At 45.9% G+C, this 22,288-nt stretch overlaps 1 protein-coding gene across 5 annotated transcripts; it reads left to right on the top strand.

The window, feature by feature from the left end:
- Nucleotides 1–268: 268 nt before the first annotated feature.
- LETMD1 (LETM1 domain containing 1) lies at nucleotides 269–20,763 on the top strand. Of its 5 annotated transcripts, none has more exons than XM_072134801.1 (9): nucleotides 269–317; nucleotides 4,833–4,984; nucleotides 8,078–8,193; nucleotides 10,329–10,411; nucleotides 10,648–10,834; nucleotides 15,239–15,340; nucleotides 16,401–16,553; nucleotides 18,782–18,878; nucleotides 20,409–20,763. In XM_072134801.1, the coding sequence occupies exons 1-9, from the start codon at nucleotides 301–303 to the stop codon at nucleotides 20,480–20,482; spliced, it is 981 nt and encodes a 326-aa protein (XP_071990902.1). In that variant the 5' UTR covers nucleotides 269–300; the 3' UTR covers nucleotides 20,483–20,763. The 5 variants fall into 5 exon arrangements, with proteins under 5 accessions (XP_071990902.1, XP_071990905.1, XP_071990901.1 ...); XM_072134800.1 differs by lacking the exon at nucleotides 269–317 and adding an exon at nucleotides 339–535; XM_072134802.1 differs by lacking the exon at nucleotides 269–317 and adding an exon at nucleotides 533–649.
- Nucleotides 20,764–22,288: the final 1,525 nt, after the last annotated feature.

Genomic DNA, 22,288 nt, shown 5'->3' with positions numbered 1-22,288 from the left:
CTTAGCTGTGAGTGTGGTAAGTGTGCATCAGTGCGTGTAGTACAAGGAGCAGCAGAGCTGTGAGTGTGGTAAGTGTGCAGCAGTGCGTGTAGTACAAGGAGCAGCAGAGCTGTGACTGGTACACTGTGTATGGAGCACAGTGATGCAGAGGTCGGTGTTGCACATGAGTACATGTCTAGTCTGCATGACACATGTCAGAGATAAAACTACATGAATTATCTTCGGCGCAGTCTAGTCACATGTGACTGGTCACATGATCAATGACATCATCACAGGTCCTCTCGCTAGTATCTGAGACACATGCATCTTCCTTGTTGGTAGGCGCTCGTTGTCTATCTGCCCACAACAAATATGGCCCCTCAAAGCATCACATCACGTGATGTCCCCTCTTCACATGTGACCTCTGCTCTAGCGACCTTGTGGCTGGTGACAGGTGCCGCTTCTCCTCCTAGAACATGGCGCTGTACAGGAGCGGGACGTGCCGGCTGCTTATAGATGGATGTGGCCGGCGGCAGAGCAAATGTCTGGTCATGCTGTGAGTAAGAGGAGGGCGGGAAACTGCTGACACATGTCATGAGGGAGGCGCAGGCGGCAGCTGTGTGTGTCCCCGGGTGATACCAGCCATGCGCTGCAGTCGTTAACGCCCAAGGTACTGCTGCTCTGTATAATACCATGGGAACCTGAGAGAAACAAGACAATACAGAGCAGCACCGGGGGTGTCCACCATTACCCCCAGTACTGAGAGACACTGGGGGCTGTCCACCATTACCCCCAGTACTGAGAGACACTGGGGGCTGTCCACCATTATCACCAGTACTGAGAGACACTGGGGGCTGTCCACCATTACCCCCAGTACTGAGAGACACTGGGGGCTGTCCACCATTACCCCCAGTACTGAGAGACACTGGGGGCTGTCCACCATTATCACCAGTACTGAGAGACACTGGGGGCTGTCCACCATTATCACCAGTACTGAGAGACACTGGGGGCTGTCCACCATTATCACCAGTACTGAGAGACACTGGGGGCTGTCCACCATTACCCCCAGTACTGAGAGACACTGGGGGCTGTCCACCATTACCACCAGTACTGAGAGACACTGGGGGCTGTCCACCATTATCACCAGTACTGAGAGACACTGGGGGCTGTCCACCATTATCACCAGTACTGAGAGACACTGGGGGCTGTCCACCATTATCACCAGTACTGAGAGACACTGGGGGCTGTCCACCATTACCCCCAGTACTGAGAGACACTGGGGGCTGTCCACCATTACCACCAGTAGTGAGAGACACCGGGGCTGTCCACCATTACCCCCAGTACTGAGAGACACTGGGGGCTGTCCACCATTACCACCAGTACTGAGAGACACTGGGGGCTGTCCACCATTACCACCAGTACTGAGAGACACTGGGGGCTGTCCACCATTATCACCAGTACTGAGAGACACTGGGGGCTGTCCACCATTACCACCAGTACTGAGAGACACTGGGGGCTGTCCACCATTACCACCAGTACTGAGAGACACTGGGGGCTGTCCACCATTACCACCAGTACTGAGAGACACTGGGGACTGTCCACCATTACCACCAGTACTGAGAGACACTGGGGGCTGTCCACCATTACCACCAGTAGTGAGAGACACTGGGGGCTGTCCACCATTACCACCAGTACTGAGAGACACTGGGGGCTGTCCACCATTACCACCAGTACTGAGAGACACTGGGGGCTGTCCACCATTACCACCAGTACTGAGAGACACTGGGGGCTGTCCACCATTATCACCAGTACTGAGAGACACTGGGGGCTGTCCACCATTATCACCAGTACTGAGAGACACTGGGGGCTGTCCACCATTATCACCAGTACTGAGAGACACTGGGGGCTGTCCACCATTACCCCCAGTACTGAGAGACACTGGGGGCTGTCCACCATTACCACCAGTACTGAGAGACACTGGGGGCTGTCCACCATTATCACCAGTACTGAGAGACACTGGGGGCTGTCCACCATTATCACCAGTACTGAGAGACACTGGGGGCTGTCCACCATTATCACCAGTACTGAGAGACACTGGGGGCTGTCCACCATTACCCCCAGTACTGAGAGACACTGGGGGCTGTCCACCATTACCACCAGTAGTGAGAGACACCGGGGCTGTCCACCATTACCCCCAGTACTGAGAGACACTGGGGGCTGTCCACCATTACCACCAGTACTGAGAGACACTGGGGGCTGTCCACCATTACCACCAGTACTGAGAGACACTGGGGGCTGTCCACCATTATCACCAGTACTGAGAGACACTGGGGGCTGTCCACCATTACCACCAGTACTGAGAGACACTGGGGGCTGTCCACCATTACCACCAGTACTGAGAGACACTGGGGGCTGTCCACCATTACCACCAGTACTGAGAGACACTGGGGACTGTCCACCATTACCACCAGTACTGAGAGACACTGGGGGCTGTCCACCATTACCACCAGTAGTGAGAGACACTGGGGGCTGTCCACCATTACCACCAGTACTGAGAGACACTGGGGGCTGTCCACCATTACCACCAGTACTGAGAGACACTGGGGGCTGTCCACCATTACCACCAGTACTGAGAGACACTGGGGGCTGTCCACCATTATCACCAGTACTGAGAGACACTGGGGGCTGTCCACCATTATCACCAGTACCGAGAGACACTGGGGGCTGTCCACCATTACCACCAGTACCGAGAGACACTGGGGGCTGTCCACCATTACCACCAGTACTGAGAGACACTGGGGGCTGTCCACCATTATCACCAGTACTGAGAGACACTGGGGGCTGTCCACCATTATCACCAGTACTGAGAGACACTGGGGGCTGTCCACCATTATCACCAGTACTGAGAGACACTGGGGGCTGTCCACCATTATCACCAGTACTGAGAGACACTGGGGGCTGTCCACCATTATCACCAGTACTGAGAGACACTGGGGGCTGTCCACCATTATCACCAGTACTGAGAGACACTGGGGGCTGTCCACCATTATCACCAGTACTGAGAGACACTGGGGGCTGTCCACCATTATCACCAGTACTGAGAGACACTGGGGGCTGTCCACCATTATCACCAGTACTGAGAGACACTGGGGGCTGTCCACCATTATCACCAGTACTGAGAGACACTGGGGGCTGTCCACCATTATCACCAGTACTGAGAGACACTGGGGGCTGTCCACCATTATCACCAGTACTGAGAGACACTGGGGGCTGTCCACCATTATCACCAGTACTGAGAGACACTGGGGGCTGTCCACCATTATCACCAGTACTGAGAGACACTGGGGGCTGTCCACCATTATCACCAGTACTGAGAGACACTGGGGGCTGTCCACCATTATCACCAGTACTGAGAGACACTGGGGGCTGTCCACCATTATCACCAGTACTGAGAGACACTGGGGGCTGTCCACCATTACCACCAGTACTGAGAGACACTGGGGGCTGTCCACCATTACCCCCAGTACTGAGAGACACTGGGGGCTGTCCACCATTACCCCCAGTACTGAGAGACACTGGGGACTGTCCACCATTACCACCAGTACTGAGAGACACTGGGGACTGTCCACCATTACCACCAGTACTGAGAGACACTGGGGACTGTCCACCATTACCACCAGTACTGAGAGACACTGGGGGCTGTCCACCATTACCACCAGTACTGAGAGACACTGGGGGCTGTCCACCATTACCACCAGTACTGAGAGACACTGGGGGCTGTCCACCATTACCCCCAGTACTGAGAGACACTGGGGGCTGTCCACCATTATCACCAGTACTGAGAGACACTGGGGGCTGTCCACCATTATCACCAGTACTGAGAGACACTGGGGGCTGTCCACCATTACCACCAGTACTGAGAGACACTGGGGGCTGTCCACCATTACCACCAGTACTGAGAGACACTGGGGGCTGTCCACCATTACCACCAGTACTGAGAGACACTGGGGGCTGTCCACCATTACCACCAGTACTGAGAGACACTGGGGGCTGTCCACCATTACCACCAGTACTGAGAGACACTGGGGGCTGTCCACCATTACCACCAGTACTGAGAGACACTGGGGGCTGTCCACCATTACCACCAGTACTGAGAGACACTGGGGGCTGTCCACCATTACCACCAGTACTGAGAGACACTGGGGGCTGTCCACCATTATCTCCAGTACTGAGAGACACTGGGGGCTGTCCACCATTACCACCAGTACTGAGAGACACTGGGGGCTGTCCACCATTATCACCAAAAATTATTAGTTCTTCTTTGACCATGGAAATAGGAGGAGGATCTGGCTGTAGACACTCTGGGATGATAGACACTGGTGACTGTCCACCCTGACCACTGCTACTGACAGACCCTGGTGACTGATTTGCTATTAATGATCAGTTATTTTTGGAGAATTTATCGTGAAGGTTAGTCCTGAGCAGTTGGTGTCCATTATATTTCCAATAATTGATGGGCAGAAGTAACAGCTGGTTGCCATGATGATTATTTATAATCGGGTATATTATGCCACGGTGGGCAGTATCATGTTATCTATCTATTAACCATTTGTACCATGCACATCAGTTTCCAAAAGTGAATCACGGGGTTGGTGCGACTTATTGATCTCTACTTCATCCTGAAATGGGAACCACTTTGTTTCAGTTCCTTACAATTTCTTAATTGTTTCCTTTTTCAGGTTATGACTGAATGAATGACCATTTGTAGTTACATGATAGAAACCTCACAGCTGAGTGTTTGCTTTAATTGTATCTAGTTTATTATTCACAGACTTATGCTTTTGTCTTCCCAGGTACCAGCCATGCCACTTATCTACCAACCAGAAGCCACAGGGCATGTTACCTCTGATCACTTCAAAAGCCAAACTTCTCAATGCAAAATATGAACACTTTTTAGAAAGAAAGTTTCCTAACTTTTATATCTTGTATTCAACTTTTATGAAAGGTAAGTCTGACCGCTGCACTAGGTGTGAGTTTTGTTTAAAGAGGCAGTAAATATGGTAGGATCGATCAGACAACCTAGGGTTAAAGTACAGGGGCAGGGGTTTTCCATGGGGCCACATACAATATTGAAATGGTTTTAGAGGGCCTGACTACTATACTTAACTCAGTTCTACTCAATACCTAATACTCCCTCTTATTTAGCCCCTATTTATAGTGTCCCTCTCCTTATGCTCCCTTTTATAATGCTCCCTCCATTATGCTCCTATTTATAGGGGTACCCGTTGTTGTCCTATTTATAGTGCCCCGTCTCTTTAGGCCCCCTTTAAAGTGCCCCCTCACATTATATCCCCTTTAAAGCGCCTCCTCTCATTATGCCAACATTTGTAGTGCCTCTTTTATAGTGCCCCACCTCATTATGCCATTATATGTATTGCCCCCTTTCATAGTGTCTCATTTATAGTGTCACCTCTCATTATGCCCACCCCCTTTATAGTGCCGTTTCCATAATGCCCTCATTTATAGTTCTCCCTCTCATTTTGCCTATTGCATTATCCCCTTCTTATGACAGTTTAAAGGACATCTACCAACAGGATGAAGGATTGTAAACCGAGCACGCTGACATACTGGTGTGTGCCCCCTCTGGCAGGATCCACTTTTCTTTAAGCTTCTTATGCCCTTGTTTTTAAGAATAAAAGGCCTTTATGTAAATTAGCTTAAGGGGCTCCAGGCTCCATTAAAACCTATGGAGCTTGGAGTCCCTTATGTTCATTTGTAGAATTTTTAAATAGTTTTCCTGTAAAAAAAAAAACAAAAAAAAAAAAACAAGGAATAAGAAGCTAACAGCTGATCCTTGCAGAGGGGGCACACACCAGTATGTCAGCGTGCTTGGTTTACAATCGTTGATCCTGATGGTAGATGCCCATTAAGTTACAAAAAAGACAATACTCGCCTTCCCTCTAGTGTGGTTTTTCCGGTCTTTTTTCCTGAAGTAAACCACCCAGCGGCTGCGATACAGTGATGCTAGTGTTTTACACCCTGCTCTGACCTGCACAAGCCAGGAGCATGACTACTGCATCGGGCCCTGCTCTACCAGCTAAGTATCTTTGTCCGGCCCCTGTAATCCCCTGAGATGATCGCGACAGGGGATGTGACCGCGCCCACAAAAATCCTTAATGGGCTGGATGTTGCCTGCGCGCCATATAATGCTCTGCCCTGCCAAAGGAGGTCTGATAAATAGTAACAAAAACTTGAAAGTGCAAATCACACCCCCTTTCCCTAGAACTGATATAAAAATAAACATATAAAATCGTAAACCAATCTACCAGAAGCATTATAACGGTTATTCCTGGCGTTGATCCCTGTGACAGATAATAGCGCCCAAATGTCTGAAACGCTGCCTTTTTGCAGCATTTAAAAAATCGTACAAACCCCGTAGCGCAACCACTGAAAACGTCGTCTCGCCCTGCACAAAAAAATCGCCCCTCATACAGCTTACACTGTGTGAAAAAGTTAGCAGTTATCAAATTATTTTTTGTACAGACAGTTTTACATTTTTTTAAATGTATTCAAACACAATAACACGTAAAAAAAAACAAAAAAAAACAAGTCCACAATTACATTTCGCAAATGCCTTTTTTCACCAATGAAAACTCACAAGAAAAGATGTGCCATAACAACCCAAAAAATGAATATCAAAAATTACTTTATTAATTTACAAACAACAAAGACCAGACAAACAATATAAAAACAATTAAAAGGTGTAGTGACTACACCAAAAAACTCGATGTGGTGAGTGTAATAAACTCACCAACAACCATCCCTGGTTCCAATAATCATGGGTTGCTGCTCAAGTACACACAGAAATGGGGTGAAAGTAGACATCCCCAATTCATATGATACAATAAAGTGCATATAAGTAAACACTGAAGTTATAGTCAGTATAATCAGTATAAGTACAGACACTATATGCTCAACATAGCCAGGGCATAATGCTCAACATAGCCAGGGCATAATGACCACATGACCTTAATACAAAACCTGAAGTCAGCATGGCTGTACAAAGGGGAGCAAAACAACCCAGGCAACCAGGGAATGTGCGTGTCCAACCCACGCGTTCCGTCACTCACGGTGACTTCATCAGGGGAAGTGAGAACAAGGACATTCCCTGGTTGCCTGGGTTGTTTTGCTCCCCTTTGTACAGCCATGCTGACTTCAGGTTTTGTATTAAGGATGGTTCATGTGGTCATTATGCCCTGGCTATGTTGAGCATATAGTGTCTGTACTTATACTGATTATACTGACTATAACTTCAGTGTTTACTTATATGCACTTTATTGTATCATATGAATTGGGGATGTCTACTTTCACCCCATTTCTGTGTGTACTTGAGCAGCAACCCATATGATTATTGGAACCAGGGATGGTTGTTGGTGAGTTTATTACACTCACCACATCGAGTTTTTTGGTGTAGTCACTACACCTTTTAATTGTTTTTATATTGTTTTGTCTGGTCTTTGTTGTTTGTAAATTAATAAAGTAATTTTTGATATTCATTTTTTGGGTTGTTATGGCACATCTTTTCTTGTGAGTTTTCATGTCTATACGGTGCCCATATACCCACCATTGATATCTGATTGTGCGGTATCCCCCATTTTCTTGCCTTTTTTCACCAATGTCACCGCATTTGGAATTGTTTTCCCAGTACACAGCATGAAATAATAAATACTGCCACATTGAAGCATATTGTTACACAGAAAACAAGCCTTCACACAGCTCTGTACATGGGAAAATGGGGCCACATGGTTTTTGGAGAAACTTTTTTTGCATTTTAGGGTAGTGGTTAAAAAAAAAATAATAAAGGGTACATGTGGCCCAGTGCTAGGGCAAGACCTGAACAGGCTCAGTGAACACTGCTCTTATGTGTGTCTAGAGATTTTCTGATGTGTTCTATATTGTTTACATGTGTATTTTTGCATCTTTGATATCTTTACCAGTGATTTCTACTGGGCATTCAGTCTACAGCCATGTTTTTTTTTATATGACTATATAGAAAATATATGGGAAGAGGGTTGACCTGCTCATCTACATGTTGCAGGACTGCGGATGTTGTTGGTTGATGGAAAAGAAGTAAGTAGAATAAGAAGGAAGATGAGAAGCCAAGGAATATTGTATCACCAACTGCCTTATAGAGAAATGGAAAAATTAAGACAGGTGAGTACAAACTGAGTACAAGAACTTTTATTTAAAGGGATTAAACTAGATTTTACCATATGAACACCTTCACCCCCGAGGACGAACTATATCGTCCTCGTGCTGCGAAGGGTATATGGAGAGAGCTCACGAGCTGAGCTCTTTCCATACACAGCGGGTGAAGGCTGTATAACACAGCTGATGCCCGCTTGTTACTGCCGCGGTTGGTTCTGTCACTGAACGCGGCAGTTAACCTGTTAAGTACTACTGCAGTTGAACCCGACCGCAGCACCTTACCTTTACATAGGAGTCGCCATCTTGGACGGCCGATCAGCGCCCCCCCCCCCCCTTTGACGTTATCGGAGGGCGACGCTCGGTTGGCATGGCACCCTACAGTCTCATGTGCAATGATCTCTAATAGCCAGCAGATGGCAGGCTCTTAGAAATCATTGTAATATTGGTAAATACTCCAATACAGTAGTATTGCAGTATATAGTATTAGCAATCGGACCCTGCAGGGTTAAATTACCCTGGAGGATCTGAAATAATGGTAAAAAAAAATGTTAGTAAAAAAAAGTAAAAGTTTAAATCTTCCCGCTTTCCCTAGATGACATATAAAAGCAAATAAACAGTAAGAATCAGAAACATGTTTGGTATCATTGCATCCCAAAATGTCCGCTCTATCAAAATATAATAACGATTTTTCCCGGCGTTTAACCCCATAAGGGAAAATGGCACCCAAAGTCAAAAGTGACACATTTTTGCCATTTTGAAAAATCTAAAAAATTCTATAATAAGTGATCTAAAGGCCGTATTGTCCTCAAAATGATAATATTTAAAACCTCATCAAAATTAGAAAAAAATGACAAAATTAGAAAAAAGATGGCAAAATGAAGAATTTTTCTTTTTTTGTACAGAAGGTTTAATTTTTTTAAATTAAAAATGAAAACATTATAAAACCTATACAAATTTTAAATCCCCATGAATGTACTGAACCAAAGAATAAAGTAGACCTGTCATTTGGGGCGCTCAATGAAAGCTGCAAAATCCAAGGCCACAAGAATATGGCACAAATGCAGTTTTTCATCATTTTCACTGCATTCAGAATTTTTTTTTTCCCGCTTCCCAGTACATGGCATGGAATATTCAATACCATCATTATGAAGTGCAATGTGTTACGCAGAAGCCCAAACACAGCTCTCTACATGGAAAAAATAAAAAAAAGTTACAGATTACAACATCCACTTTTTCCTCCACATGGTCACACTATTCTGTGTTTGGTGTAATTTATTTACAGCTTTTATCATTCCTATTTACTTTTTTTGCCATATCATTAAAACATTCAATAAAACAACATTTTGAAAAGAAAAATATCCTCCACAGTTATGTGAAAATAAACATAGAAGAGTCATATTTGTGCTAGGGCCGTCAGGGAGAGTGCCACTTCAGAAGTTGCCTTTCTTCTGTTCTAGATGAGCAAGAAACATTAAAGCCTCATTAAAGATGAGGCTCTTATCTTTCAGATCACACCAGGTTTGTGTTTTTGAAAACTACAGAAATAAAGATACAGACAGGTAAAGAAATCTCTCCAACTGTCTGTATCTACAGTTCTTTGGCTCACAGAACAACAGATCCTATGCAATCTCATGAAAGATGAGATTCAAGTCTTGAATATGACACCAAAATCATGTTTATAAGTACTATAGTATCAAAGATCTAGGTGCCTGAAGTTACAGTCCCCCTGCAATCACTCAACATGACTCATCTCGGCAAATATGTCTCTTCTCCTATTCCCATGACTTTGGATATTTTTATACTTGAACGGGTGAGATAAAAGATGGAATTCTAGAAAGGACATTGTATACCCTACCTGGGGTGGGGGCTTGTAGTTTAATGCGGTAAATCCCTTTAAGAAGCTTTTCTTGTTTTTAATGAAGACCAAAGCAGTAATGTACATAGTATGACTGTCCACTTCTCAGATGGAGGGTTGGTACGGCAAACAATCTAATGAGTGTGGGGCTTCCTCCCTCCCACAGCAAATCATGCAAGTTAGGAGGCATAGCTGTCAGAAGATACCGCAGAATAGTTATGTCTTTCCATAATTCCATATTTGCCTCTGTATGTGTGCCCAAAGTAACCATTTCTGTCTCTCTTAGTTCAGAAGAGATATCATCAAAGCTACCCCTGTGATGCTCATTTCTCTTCCACCATTTGCCAACTATCTGGTCTTTGTTTTAATGTAAGTGCATAAAACTATTAAATGGAGCTGTATAGAAGACCTGCTTGTGACAGACTTGTTGCTGTCCGGTACTTTAAAGTGAACATTTTGTGAATAACTTTTCATTTTCAGATTAAGAAAACCACCAAAATGCTAAATTATACAGATTCCATATACTTCAGTAGCCATGATCACTACCACAAGAAAAAAAAAAATTATGGTCTTCATGGCATGAATGGTGTTTATGCTTCCCCTAGGTATTTGTTCCCCAGACAATTGCTGATCCGACACTTTTGGACTCCAAAACAGCAGCGGGAGTTCTTGGAGATTTATCATAACAAGCGGAAAGATGTTTATGAGGATGTGCTGGACAGTTTGTTGAAATCTATAAGTGCTTTGCCTGAGCCGAAACTGCAGGATCGGATTCATCAATTGGTCACACAGGTAAGGGTTAAGGACTGATGTTCACGCATGAATAAGGCCAAAGTATTTGTGGCCTCACGGCAGCACAATTCATCCTTCTGTAGCTCACATCCAGAAACTCATTTTAAGATTTTAATCAGATTCAGTAGAAGAAGGAAAATTACAGCTCACCTATGCCTGTATGTATGGGCATGGGCATAGCAGGCAACACTTGTCACAAGCAATGTGGCATTCAGCACACGTGTGGACAGAAATATTTGCATTCCTGGATGATGCCACCACACTGGACCAGGAAAGAAACATGATCTGGAAGGTGTTAATCTGCTTCATAACATTCTGGTAGTGGTTTATTAGGTCAATTTCTGATGACAGGTTACCTTTAAAGGGGTTTTCCCGCGAAGGCGAGCTGTGCCACCGTACCGTGCACAGGAAGATAGAGCATACCCTACCTTTTCCTGTGTACAGGCGGTCACTTAAGGACTTGCAGACGACCCCTAGTTAAAGACGGACCCCTCTGCCCACTGTGACCTCTGGTGAAGCTCTCTGAATGCTTTACTATAGTCCCAGACTGCAGTAATCAGCTGTAAGGTGTCTAATGAAGTTTTATTGATAATCCTTGGTCCAATTACAGCAAAAAATTTTGAAACTCCAATTGTCATTGGGGCAAAAAAAATGGTTTATCTGGATCTACAATTATAAAATATACAGTTTCGACTTGCATACAAATTCAACTTGGGTTCCAGAGGTTTGTTCTTATCTTGTACATAACCCGGAGACTGCCTGTATATGGCTGTGCACCATGCCTTGCTATGAAAAGGGGAGGGGTGAGCAGCGCTGGGCCACCATACGGCAGTATAAAAGAGGCCTTACCCCCCTTGAATATGAACGTGTGCTCGCTGTGCCATAACCCTCCCCTCTCCATAGAAAGCCGAGCGGCCACACTGATCGGGTGGGAGACCTCTTTGGGGGCTCTGATCTGCTCACATATTTTGTGGCCAGATCACTGTATTTTGCTATACAGACGACCTAAGGTTAGGTACCCTAGAGCAGTGATGGCTAACCTATGGCACTGGTGCCAGAGGTGGCACTCAGAGCCCTTTCTGTGGGCACTCAGGCCATCACCAGAGATGATTCCAGGTATCTTCCTGCAGTCCCAGACAGCCCAGGACTTGCTGTGCACGGAGCTATTTTAAAGTGACAGCACTAACTGGGACTATTTTCTGCTTTATTGGTGTCCTCAGGGGCTGGTATCAATGAAAACTGTGACAGAGAAGGGAGTATAAATCACAAATAAAATTTCTGTGTTGGCACTTTTGCGATAAATAAGCGGGTCTTTGTTGTAGTTTGGGCACTCGGTCTCTAAAAGGTTTGCCATCACTGCCCTAGAGGGTCTAAGAAAAAGTAAAAAATAAATTTAAAATATTAATTCTAATCACTGACCTTTCCCTAGAACTGATATAAAGCTAAATAAAAAATCACAAACTTGTTCGGTATTGCCCTGTCCCAAAATGCCCGATCGATCAAAATATAAAAACTGAAAATAGTGCCCAAATATCGAAACGCGACTTTTACACTGTTTCACATAACATTAAAAAATGTAATAGAAAGGAATCAAAATGTCACACAGTCCTCAAAAGCTCATCTTGCAAAAAAATAACACCTCACAATACACCATACACCATACACCATACACCATATGAAAAAGTTATAAGGGTCAGAAGATTTTTTTTGCTGTACATATTGTTTTAATTTTTTAAAATGTATTAAAACCTATATAGATTTGGTATCACTGTGATTGTAGTGAACCAAAGAATAAAGTAGATATATCGTTTGGAGCGCACAATGAAAGTCGTAAGAACTGAGCCCACAAGAAAGTGAAGCAAATGTGTTTTTTCACCACATTTGGAATTTTTTTCCAGCTTCCCAGTCCACGGCTTGGGAAAAATAAATAACATCACTAAGAAGTAAAATTTGTTATGTAGAAAATAAACCCTTGCACAGCTTTGTACACGGAAAAATGAAAGCTATAGATTTTTTTTTTTTTTTTTTGAAGATGGGGTGTGAAAAAAGGCTGCTCCATTAAGGGGTTAAATAAAGTAACTTTTTTGTTCTTTTAGGTAGGTATTAGCGTATATACTCAATTATAAGCCGAGTTTTTCAGAACAAAAATTGTGCTGAAAAACCCCAACTCGACGTATACTGAAGTCTATAAAAAAATTAACACTGTACTCACCTTTTCAGACACCCCCCGGCAAGTGCTCTTCTTGCTTCGGGTGCTCCGGCTCAGTCTTCAGGTCCTCCGGGTCCTCTTCGATCATTTCAGGCTCCTAGGGAACCTTTGGCTCCTCTTAGGGTCCCCTCACGATGCCCCTCATGGCAAGCGGCTGAGGTCATTTTGTGATCTAGCGGGATCGCGAAGGGGAGACTGAGGACCCCGAAGAGGAGTCGGAGGACCTGAAGCAAGAAAAGGACCTGCAGGGGGGCGTTGTAAAGGTTTAAGTACAGCGTTCATTATATATATACATATATCGCCTTGGCGTGCCCATGGCAGAAGATGGACAGGCTATATACTAGGGGGGGGCAGGGGCTGGCTGGCTGTATGCTGGGGGGCAGGGGCTGGCTGGCTGTATGCTGGAGGGCAGGGGCTGGCTGGCTGTATGCTGGGGGGCAGGGGCTGGCTGGCTGTATGCTGGGGGGCAGGGGCTGGGTGGCTGGCTGTATGCTAGGGGGCAGGGGCTGGGTGGCTGGCTGTATGCTGGGGGGCAGGGGCTGGGTGGCTGGCTGTATGCTGGGGGGCAGGGGCTGGGTGGCTGGCTGTATGCTGGGGGGCAGGGGCTGGGTGGCTGTATGCTGGGGGGGCAGGGGCTGGCTGGCTGTATGCTGGGGGGGCAGGAGCTGGCTGGCTGTATGCTGGGGGGGCAGAGGCTGGCTGGCTATATGCTGGGGGGGCAGGGGCTGGCTGGCTATATGCTGGGGGGGCAGGGGCTGGGTGGCTGGCTGTATGCTGGGGGGCAGGGGCTGGCTGTATACTGGGGGGGCAGAGGCTGGCTGGCTGGCTGTATGCTGGGGGGCAGGGGCTGGGTGGCTGGCTGGCTGTATGCTGGGGGGCAGGGGCTGGGTGGCTGGCTGGCTGTATGCTGGGGGGCAGGGGCTGGGTGGCTGGCTGTATGCTGGGGGGCAGGGGCTGGCTATATGCTGGGGGGGCAGAGGCTGGCTGGCTGTATGCTGGGGGGCAGGGGCTGGGTGGCTGGCTGTATGCTAGGGGGCAGGGGCTGGGTGGCTGGCTGTATGCTGGGGGGCAGGGGCTGGGTGGCTGGCTGTATGCTGGGGGGCAGGGGCTGGGTGGCTGTATGCTGGGGGGGCAGGGGCTGGGTGGCTGTATGCTGGGGGGGCAGGGGCTGGGTGGCTGTATGCTGGGGGGGCAGGGGCTGGCTGGCTGTATGCTGGGGGGGCAGGAGCTGGCTGGCTGTATGCTGGGGGGGCAGAGGCTGGCTGGCTATATGCTGGGGGGGCAGGGGCTGGCTGGCTATATGCTGGGGGGGCAGGGGCTGGGTGGCTGGCTGTATGCTGGGGGGCAGGGGCTGGCTGTATACTGGGGGGGCAGAGGCTGGCTGGCTGGCTGTATGCTGGGGGGCAGGGGCTGGGTGGCTGGCTGGCTGTATGCTGGGGGGCAGGGGCTGGGTGGCTGGCTGGCTGTATGCTGGGGGGCAGGGGCTGGGTGGCTGGCTGTATGCTGGGGGGCAGGGGCTGGCTATATGCTGGGGGGGCAGAGGCTGGCTGGCTGTATGCTGGGGGGCAGGGGCTGGGTGGCTGGCTGTATGCTGGGTGGCTGGCTGTATGCTGGGGGGCAGGGGCTGGGTGGCTGGCTGTATGCTGGGGGGCAGGGGCTGGGTGGCTGGCTGTATGCTGGGGGGCAGGGGCTGGGTGGCTGGCTGTATGCTGGGGGGCAGGGGCTGGGTGGCTGGCTGTATGCTGGGGGGCAGGGGCTGGGTGGCTGGCTGTATGCTGGGGGGCAGGGGCTGGGTGGCTGGCTGTATGCTGGGGGGGCAGGGGCTGGGTGGCTGGCTGTATGCTGGGGGGGCAGGAGCTGGCTGGCTGTATGCTGGGGGGGCAGGAGCTGGCTGGCTGTATGCTGGGGGGGCAGAGGCTGGCTGGCTGTATGCTGGGGGGGCAGGGGCTGGGTGGCTGGTTGTATATTGTGGGATAGGGGCTGGCTGGCTATATACTAGGGGGCAGGTATATACTGGCTGGAGGTTGTGAACAATGCATTTCCCACCCTGGACTTCTACTCGGGTCAATAGGCTTTCCCAGTTTTTTTGTGTTTAAAATTAGGTACCTCTGCTTATACTCGGTCGGCTTATACTCAAGTATACATGGTATTCTTCTAATATTTAGGTACAATTCTTATTTTTTTCTTATTTTTAGGTACAACAAGGGGTACACCCAAAGGTACAAAATATTCAAGAGATCAAATCAGCGTTCTCTGCACCACCTTTCTGTATAGAGAGCCTTGATGGTTACCAAATGGTAAGTGCGATATGTTTTATTTAAATACACTAGGGCAGATTTACTTAACTGGTCCCGTCGCGATCCCACGGTGCGTTGTCCGACGAGGATTTGGGTCTGCTGCAATTCACTTAAGTTTGTGCGTCCAATTTCCTGCATGTGTTGCTTCCGCGCTGAGATCCGCCAGAGTTCACCTTCCTCCTGGTACATAAATTCCTTGGTTTGTCCAAATTTCGTCGGGTTGTCCGACGGCCACGCCCCCCGATTTCTGTCGCATGCAAGCCGATGCGCCACAATCCAATCTCGTGCGCCAAAAACCCGGGGCAATTTGGCGCAAAAAAGGAAATATTTGGGAAACCTGACAGAATCGCGATCCGCAGACCCTTAGTAAATGAGCCCCATTATGTTCTCAAGGCTCCACATCCTGTCACCTTGGAAAGTTTGTTCAGCACCCCCGGGATCTCTATGGGAAGGATGGAGTTCTTTTATATTTTGGGGGAGCTCAGGGGATCCGGTGTTTTCCCCCATTTTCAGATCGCCAGGGGTCCCAGCTATAGATGTCTCTCGTCTAATATTTTGAGTGACCAATGTGTTCCAAAAATGTTATGTTGTGGTTCACGTTCTGGCACTCTTATACCTGCCATGCTTTGTTTGAAGCCAATCACATGGCATCCATAGCAGAACAGGGGGCTCCAAAGTTTCCTTCCTATTCCATTTGCTGTGTTATGGCAGCTGTATTCAGCATCATATGACAAACATGTTCTCCCTACAAACAATGCATCAAGAGGAGATCTGTGCGGGAGAATGGTATCTGATGGATTCTGTATATTTCAGGCAACAGGACCTCTATATGAAATCAGAGCTATATGAAGATACATTACTGCCCATAGGTGTAATAACAGCTTAAAATAACTATTAAATCTGCAAGCATATTTATCATGCTACTTCAGATCCAGGGTAACACAACCACCTGTTTTCCAAAGGAATTCACAAAATCTGCTTTGTTTTGTGCTTTGCTAGAGTCGTGAGAAACGCTGTCCTGTGACACTTGGATGGCTAATACAGTCCTTTGTTTGTACAGAAAACTCTGAGCCGTATTATGTTCCTGACCCCGCACCTTCCAGCGTTTTTCCTTCAGCGTCGCCTCAGGTCACACATTTTTGAAATTCATCACCTGGACAGTGCCCTGCTCCAGCTTGGAGTGAAAGAACTCACGGATGAAGAAGTTGTGAGGGTGAGATGTGTATAAGCATATTACACATTATTTTTATTATTTATCTTATATTTTTTACTGTTTCGCACCTTAATTTTTATGATTGATGGGGTCACTAGTTGGGACTAACAGTTTTGGAAGAGGTTGCTGATAGACCACCATATGCATGAAAATGTTGGCCGATGTTTTTAATATTGATGGATTCAGTAGCCTTTTCTTTAGTGTATATCAAGTTTTAAGATGAACCTGTCAGTAGTTTTGAGGACACTAAACCACCAGCATGTCCTCATGCCCCACTGGTTTTGGTCCTAAAAAATAAAGGGAACACTTAAACAAAACAAAGTAACTCCTGGTCCATCACACTTCTGTGAAATTAACCTGTCCATTTATGAATCAACACTGATTGTGAATCAATTTCTCCAGCTGTAATGCAAATGGAACAGCCAATAGATAGAAATGAGCATGACAACCTCTAAAATGAGTGGTTCTGTAGGTGGTGACCACAGACCATTTTTTCGTTGTCCTTTTTGGCTGTTGTCTTTGGTCACTTTTATGTTTTGTTAATTGCTTTCACCCCTGGAGGTAGCACAAGGTGGTGTCTACAACCTACTTTAGTTGGTCAGGTAGAGCAGCTCTTCCAGAATGGCAAGATGATTAGCAGTGTCAGGACTATGTCCAGAGCATGGAGCAGATACCAGAAGACAGGCCAATACACCAGGAGATGTGGATGGGGCCCAAAGGAGGGCATGAGCGGTTTGGCAGTGGGTCAATAATGGTGTGCATAGGCATTTGCTAACCAGAGTGACCTGACTGCCGTTGGGTACCAGGATGAGATCCTCAAACACAGTGTGAGACCACATACAGGTGCAGTAGGCCTTAGATTACTTCTGAAGCATGACAACGCTAAGCCTTGTGTGTCTGTAGTGTCTCAGCAGTTCCTGCAGGAAGAAGGCATTAATGCTATGGACTGGCCCGCCCGTTCCCCAGACCTCAATCCATGTTGCACCACAGACTGTCCAGGGGTTGACTGGTGCTTTAAAGTGAACCTGTCACCAGGAATGTAATTCTTAGCCTGTAACAGGTTCCAATAGCCTATGCCAGTGATGGCTAACCTATGGCACTGGTGCCAGAGGTGGCACTCGGAGCCCTTTCTGTGGGCACTCAGGCCATCACCAGAGATGACTCCAGGTATCTTCCTGCAGTCCCAGACAGCCCAGGACTTGCTGTGCAAAGAGGTATTTTAAAGTGACATCTCTACCTGGGACTATTTTCTGCTTTATTGGTGCCTCAGGTGCTGGTATCAATGAAAACTGTGACAGAGAAGGGAGTATAAATCACAAATTAAATTTCTGTGTTGGCACTTTGCGATAAATAAGCGGGACTTTGTTGAAGTTTGGGCACTCGGTCTCTAAAAGGTTCGCCATCACTGGCCTATGCTATACTAAATGCCTTTGTCAGTGTCCTGAGTCATTTAATAGTTTAAGTTTTTATATTTTTATTACCTAGTAACATTCCTGGAGGGACAGCTGCAGCCTGTGTGTGAATATGTCAGTCTTCTCTCCTCCAAATTCCTCCAACTCCCTCCGCCTCCCCACTTCCTGTCATGTGCATTGAGGGGAGGAGGAGGGATGGTGAGGAGTAGAGGAAGACTGAGTGAGGAGATACAGGCACAGACAGGCTGCAGCTGCCCCTCCCCAGGACTCGCCACATGCTGCTGGCAGGGAAACGGGTAATGTGAAATAAGCTTTTATAAACTAATGAAATTATTTAGAATACTGACAAAGGCATTTTTTAAATCGGCATAGCATAGACTATTGGAACCTGTCACCGGCTTCAAATAATGCTCTTTAATCCAGGCCTGGTAGAGATCCCTCAGAAGAACATCCCTCATCAGGAGAATATCCAGGTACCACTGAAGTTGGAACCGACTGAAATTTTATTTTAAAAAATCCAGACCTCCATGCGATAAAAATTATGATTTTCATGGATCATTTTTTGGTTTTATTGGTCTGAATCCATTCCACTATGTGATGAAAAAAGAATTGCAACTGGAATATTTAACTTCTTAATATGTAGGATGTGATATTTTGGTGTTTCCTTTATTTTTTCAAGTGTATATTATAGGATATAATCTCAATATCGGATCTCTGGGGGTCTGACCGCTGTTCTCTGGTCTGTGCTGCAGAATACTGTACTACTAGTAGTGGCTGCTCTGTCCCTCCATTTACTCTGTGATTCTTTAATCTCAGGCATGTTATATTAGAGGACTCAACTCAGCGTCCCTCAGTGCAGAAGAATGTAGAACATGGTTACATTGCTGGCTTCAGCTTTCAGGGAAATTAAAAGGTAACCTCTGTCCACCCTATAACTGGTGTGTGATTATGTCCTTTGGTATTATTCACTTAGATCTAAGGAAAGTCACATTCTCAACCATTCCCTAACAAAATAATTTCCTTTACAAGGCAGAGCGCTTCATGTAAAGTAAGCATGGGGGAACCGGATAATTTTGTGCTTTTTGTAATCTGTCAGTGTGAAAAGTGTCTGTTCACATTACTCATGTCTAACTTGGAGCAATAATCTCTGCATGCTCATGTGCTACTATACAACCATCTGCCCACAACAATACACAATGAATACTTGCAGAAAAATCTAGCATGATAAACCAGGGACACTTACTCATAGATCCAGGTTCCATGACTGTGGTCATCTTTTTATAGAAGGAAGAAGGACATTGATAACCAATATAAGAAGATCTCCATGGTTATGGTGCCTGGATCTATCAGCAAGTGTCCCTGGTTTATCCATGCTTGATTTTGAGGTTAGAATTGCACCACCTCATACACTTGAGGACAACGATATTGGAATCATGTAGGGGCTCTTACACAGATTATGGAGTACTTGGAATTTTCTTTGTAGCCCCCATAGTTGCTGAGATATCACTCCCAGTATTGGACCATTGTAATCCTCTCCTCTGTCAGAGAGGATGTGCTGGGAGAATCATAACACACACCACCTCCTCTGCTCCATCTCCTCCTCTCTGACATTGGAGAAGATTGTTATGGTCAAATATTTGGACTGATATCTTGCCAGCCGTGGGCGCTAGAAAGAAAATTCAAAGTGCCCCTGAATATATGTGTCAGCCCATACGTAATAGTATGTCCATCTCCACATGTGTGCGGCGGTGCAAGGTTCTCTGAAAGCATAGTGCAAGCTCACCTTTACTCCGCTTTTCCACAGTATATAATCCGTGCAGTACCTGATCTGAGTTTAGGCAATATGGGTCCACACATTACCATTCAGTGGAAAAAGGGTGTTTATTGAGGCCATAGATTGCCCTTTATCAATCCAAACATAGTTGAGCGCTATTTAGCAGAGATTGAATGGAGCAGAATATGCTCATCCTTTTCTCCATTTTTATCACTGATCAGATCCCTGCCATCTATTCTGTGGTTTAGTGATCAGTATTGATAAACCTTTTTATAGGTAACTTGGGGGTCTTGTAGCACCGGGAGATAGTGTCCTCACACTGCTGTTCTCTATGGACCTGGCCTAAACTGCTCAACAGGCCCCTTCCCTCTGCTAAGCGACTGCTGTGGTATGCAACCCGAAACCTTCTACAGCTTGTACTAGCAAAAGCGAGAACTGTGGAGCAGATCATATAGATCTAACAGCACGGCAGTGTGACAACACTACAGGTCAAGCTACAATCCTGGAATATAAAGTTTTTCAGTTCTGCTGCTACAAATAACACATAAAGATATGGTTAAACAGATCTCCATGGCCAATACTTACCACTGAATACAGTTTTGTTTGGCCTTTGCTTTTAAAAATTTATACTTTTACCATATCTTGAATATTACTAATATTCTTTTCCAGAGTCAGAGTCATCATTATTATTACACAGCATGGTCCTTCTATCTGCAAACTACCTCCAGTCCTTGGAGAAGTGAATGTGAAGTGCTCCACAGACAGACGCTTCTTGGGCTGTGTCTTTCCGGCTGTGGGCCAGACAGACTTGATCTGGAGAATTGTACATTGGACACTATTAAGAGGTTTCTTTATTTCAGGACATAGAACGTTTATGTAAACCGTCCTTTTGTCAGACCTATTTGGTACGGGCATGTTGTATGAAGCTTTTGGGTGAAATAATTCTTATCCTGGAGAAAAGTTGAGAAGATTGGGACCAAATAAACAAGGAAAAACCTTCATCTTAGAAGAGCTCTGACAATTACCCCGGTGACTTCTCTTATTGATGAACCATAACACCGACCTGAACTATTCATGTTGTGGATGAATTGTATACAGGGTATTTATTAGGAATTTTATATGGGGAATAAATTAATGGGGTTGTCCAGGATTAGAAAGAAGAGCTTTGCATTTTATCCAGGAACAGTAGGGCGGATATCCTAATGCTTTCTAAAAGTTAGACTAAAAAATTTCAAAATGCATTAATAACTGCATCCTATAAGGGTACATTCACATGACATGCCCAGGCGAACATACAGCCGTGCTGGATAGGGGGGGATGAGGGCTGCTCCCCCTCCTCTTTCCATAGAGCAGCGCAGGGACGGTGCCGTTACACAGAGAAATACGGGACTAGTCCCATATTTCGTCGTGCGGTGAGACCACATGTGCTCACTGTACAGTGACAGGGCGCCATAGATGTTATTTTCGGCCGCATATCAGTCCCCGTTATTTTTGTGTAAATGAGCCCCAAGTCTGTATTTCCTGGGTTAAGCCTAACGTCATAGACCTCCCATTTATTATAAATGGAAATAAACTCCTTTACACTGAAGTAGACCAAAGAACAGGGTTCTAAATAACAGCTCATTAAAACATTACATTTATTTATTCATTGTAAATTCCATATACAACAAACATCAACAATACAGCCAATAGCAAGTAGATCACATACATAAAGTAAGGATTAGTTGTATTACTATCTCTGCCATTCTATTCAGAATATATGGATATACTCATATCTCTGGCAGTACAGTCAAGGACTGTCTAGATATGGGTACATCCATATATACTGAATAGGATATAGGGCTATTAGAGCTAGTAGATCTCCTATACTTTTGAGACTAATCGCCTCTGTATAGCATATAGACTGACAACCTTGTCTACAGAGGGAGAGATGGTAATAAAATTAATCCTTATTTTATGTATGTGATCTACTTGGTATTGGCTGTATATGTATTTGTAATATTACTGTTATTGTTTGATGTTGTACATGGAGTTTTTATATGGTATAATGAATAAATGTAATGTTTTAATGCGCTAGGTGTTATTTATGACTCCATTTGTTGATGTATTATAGCCGTAAAACACAGTAGATTTATCTTGGCATAGATCAGTTTCAATGTTAGACTGTCTAGCTAGGCTTCACCAGCTCATTGGCTTAGCTTGCAGCAGAAACTTGTGTTGCAAAGTCATAAATGTCTAAAAAGTGATTAAAACAATGGATAAATGGGCACAATAATACAAGTTAGTATGACCACCCCTGAACAAGAGCAGCAAGAAGTCAACCCCTTGAGAAAGGACCAATATGCTATGTAGGTGCTAAGAACGTACTGTATATGCTATAATTGTATACCACTGAGGAATGTTGTACGCTGGCTGTGTATGTGATTTTGGTTATATGGCTTTTTACAACACTGTTATTTTTACTCCATTGAACCACTGTTAGGCCTATTGCCCATGAACGAGTTTGATGTGTGATATATGTTCTGGCTGAAACGTCCGACCTGAACCCT

Source organism: Engystomops pustulosus, chromosome 2 (genome assembly GCF_040894005.1).
Source record: "Engystomops pustulosus chromosome 2, aEngPut4.maternal, whole genome shotgun sequence".
Lineage (NCBI taxonomy): Eukaryota > Metazoa > Chordata > Amphibia > Anura > Leptodactylidae > Engystomops > Engystomops pustulosus.
This window is presented reverse-complemented; position numbering and strand designations above follow the sequence as displayed.

Coding starts and splice junctions, on each gene's coding strand:
- LETMD1 (XM_072134800.1), top strand. CDS start 456: ATGGCGCTGTACAGGAGCGGGACGTGCCGGCTGCTTATAGATGGATGT. Junction 536..4,832: donor AGCAAATGTCTGGTCATGCT/GTGAGTAAGAGG, acceptor TTGTCTTCCCAG/GTACCAGCCATGCCACTTAT. Junction 4,985..8,077: donor GTATTCAACTTTTATGAAAG/GTAAGTCTGACC, acceptor TACATGTTGCAG/GACTGCGGATGTTGTTGGTT.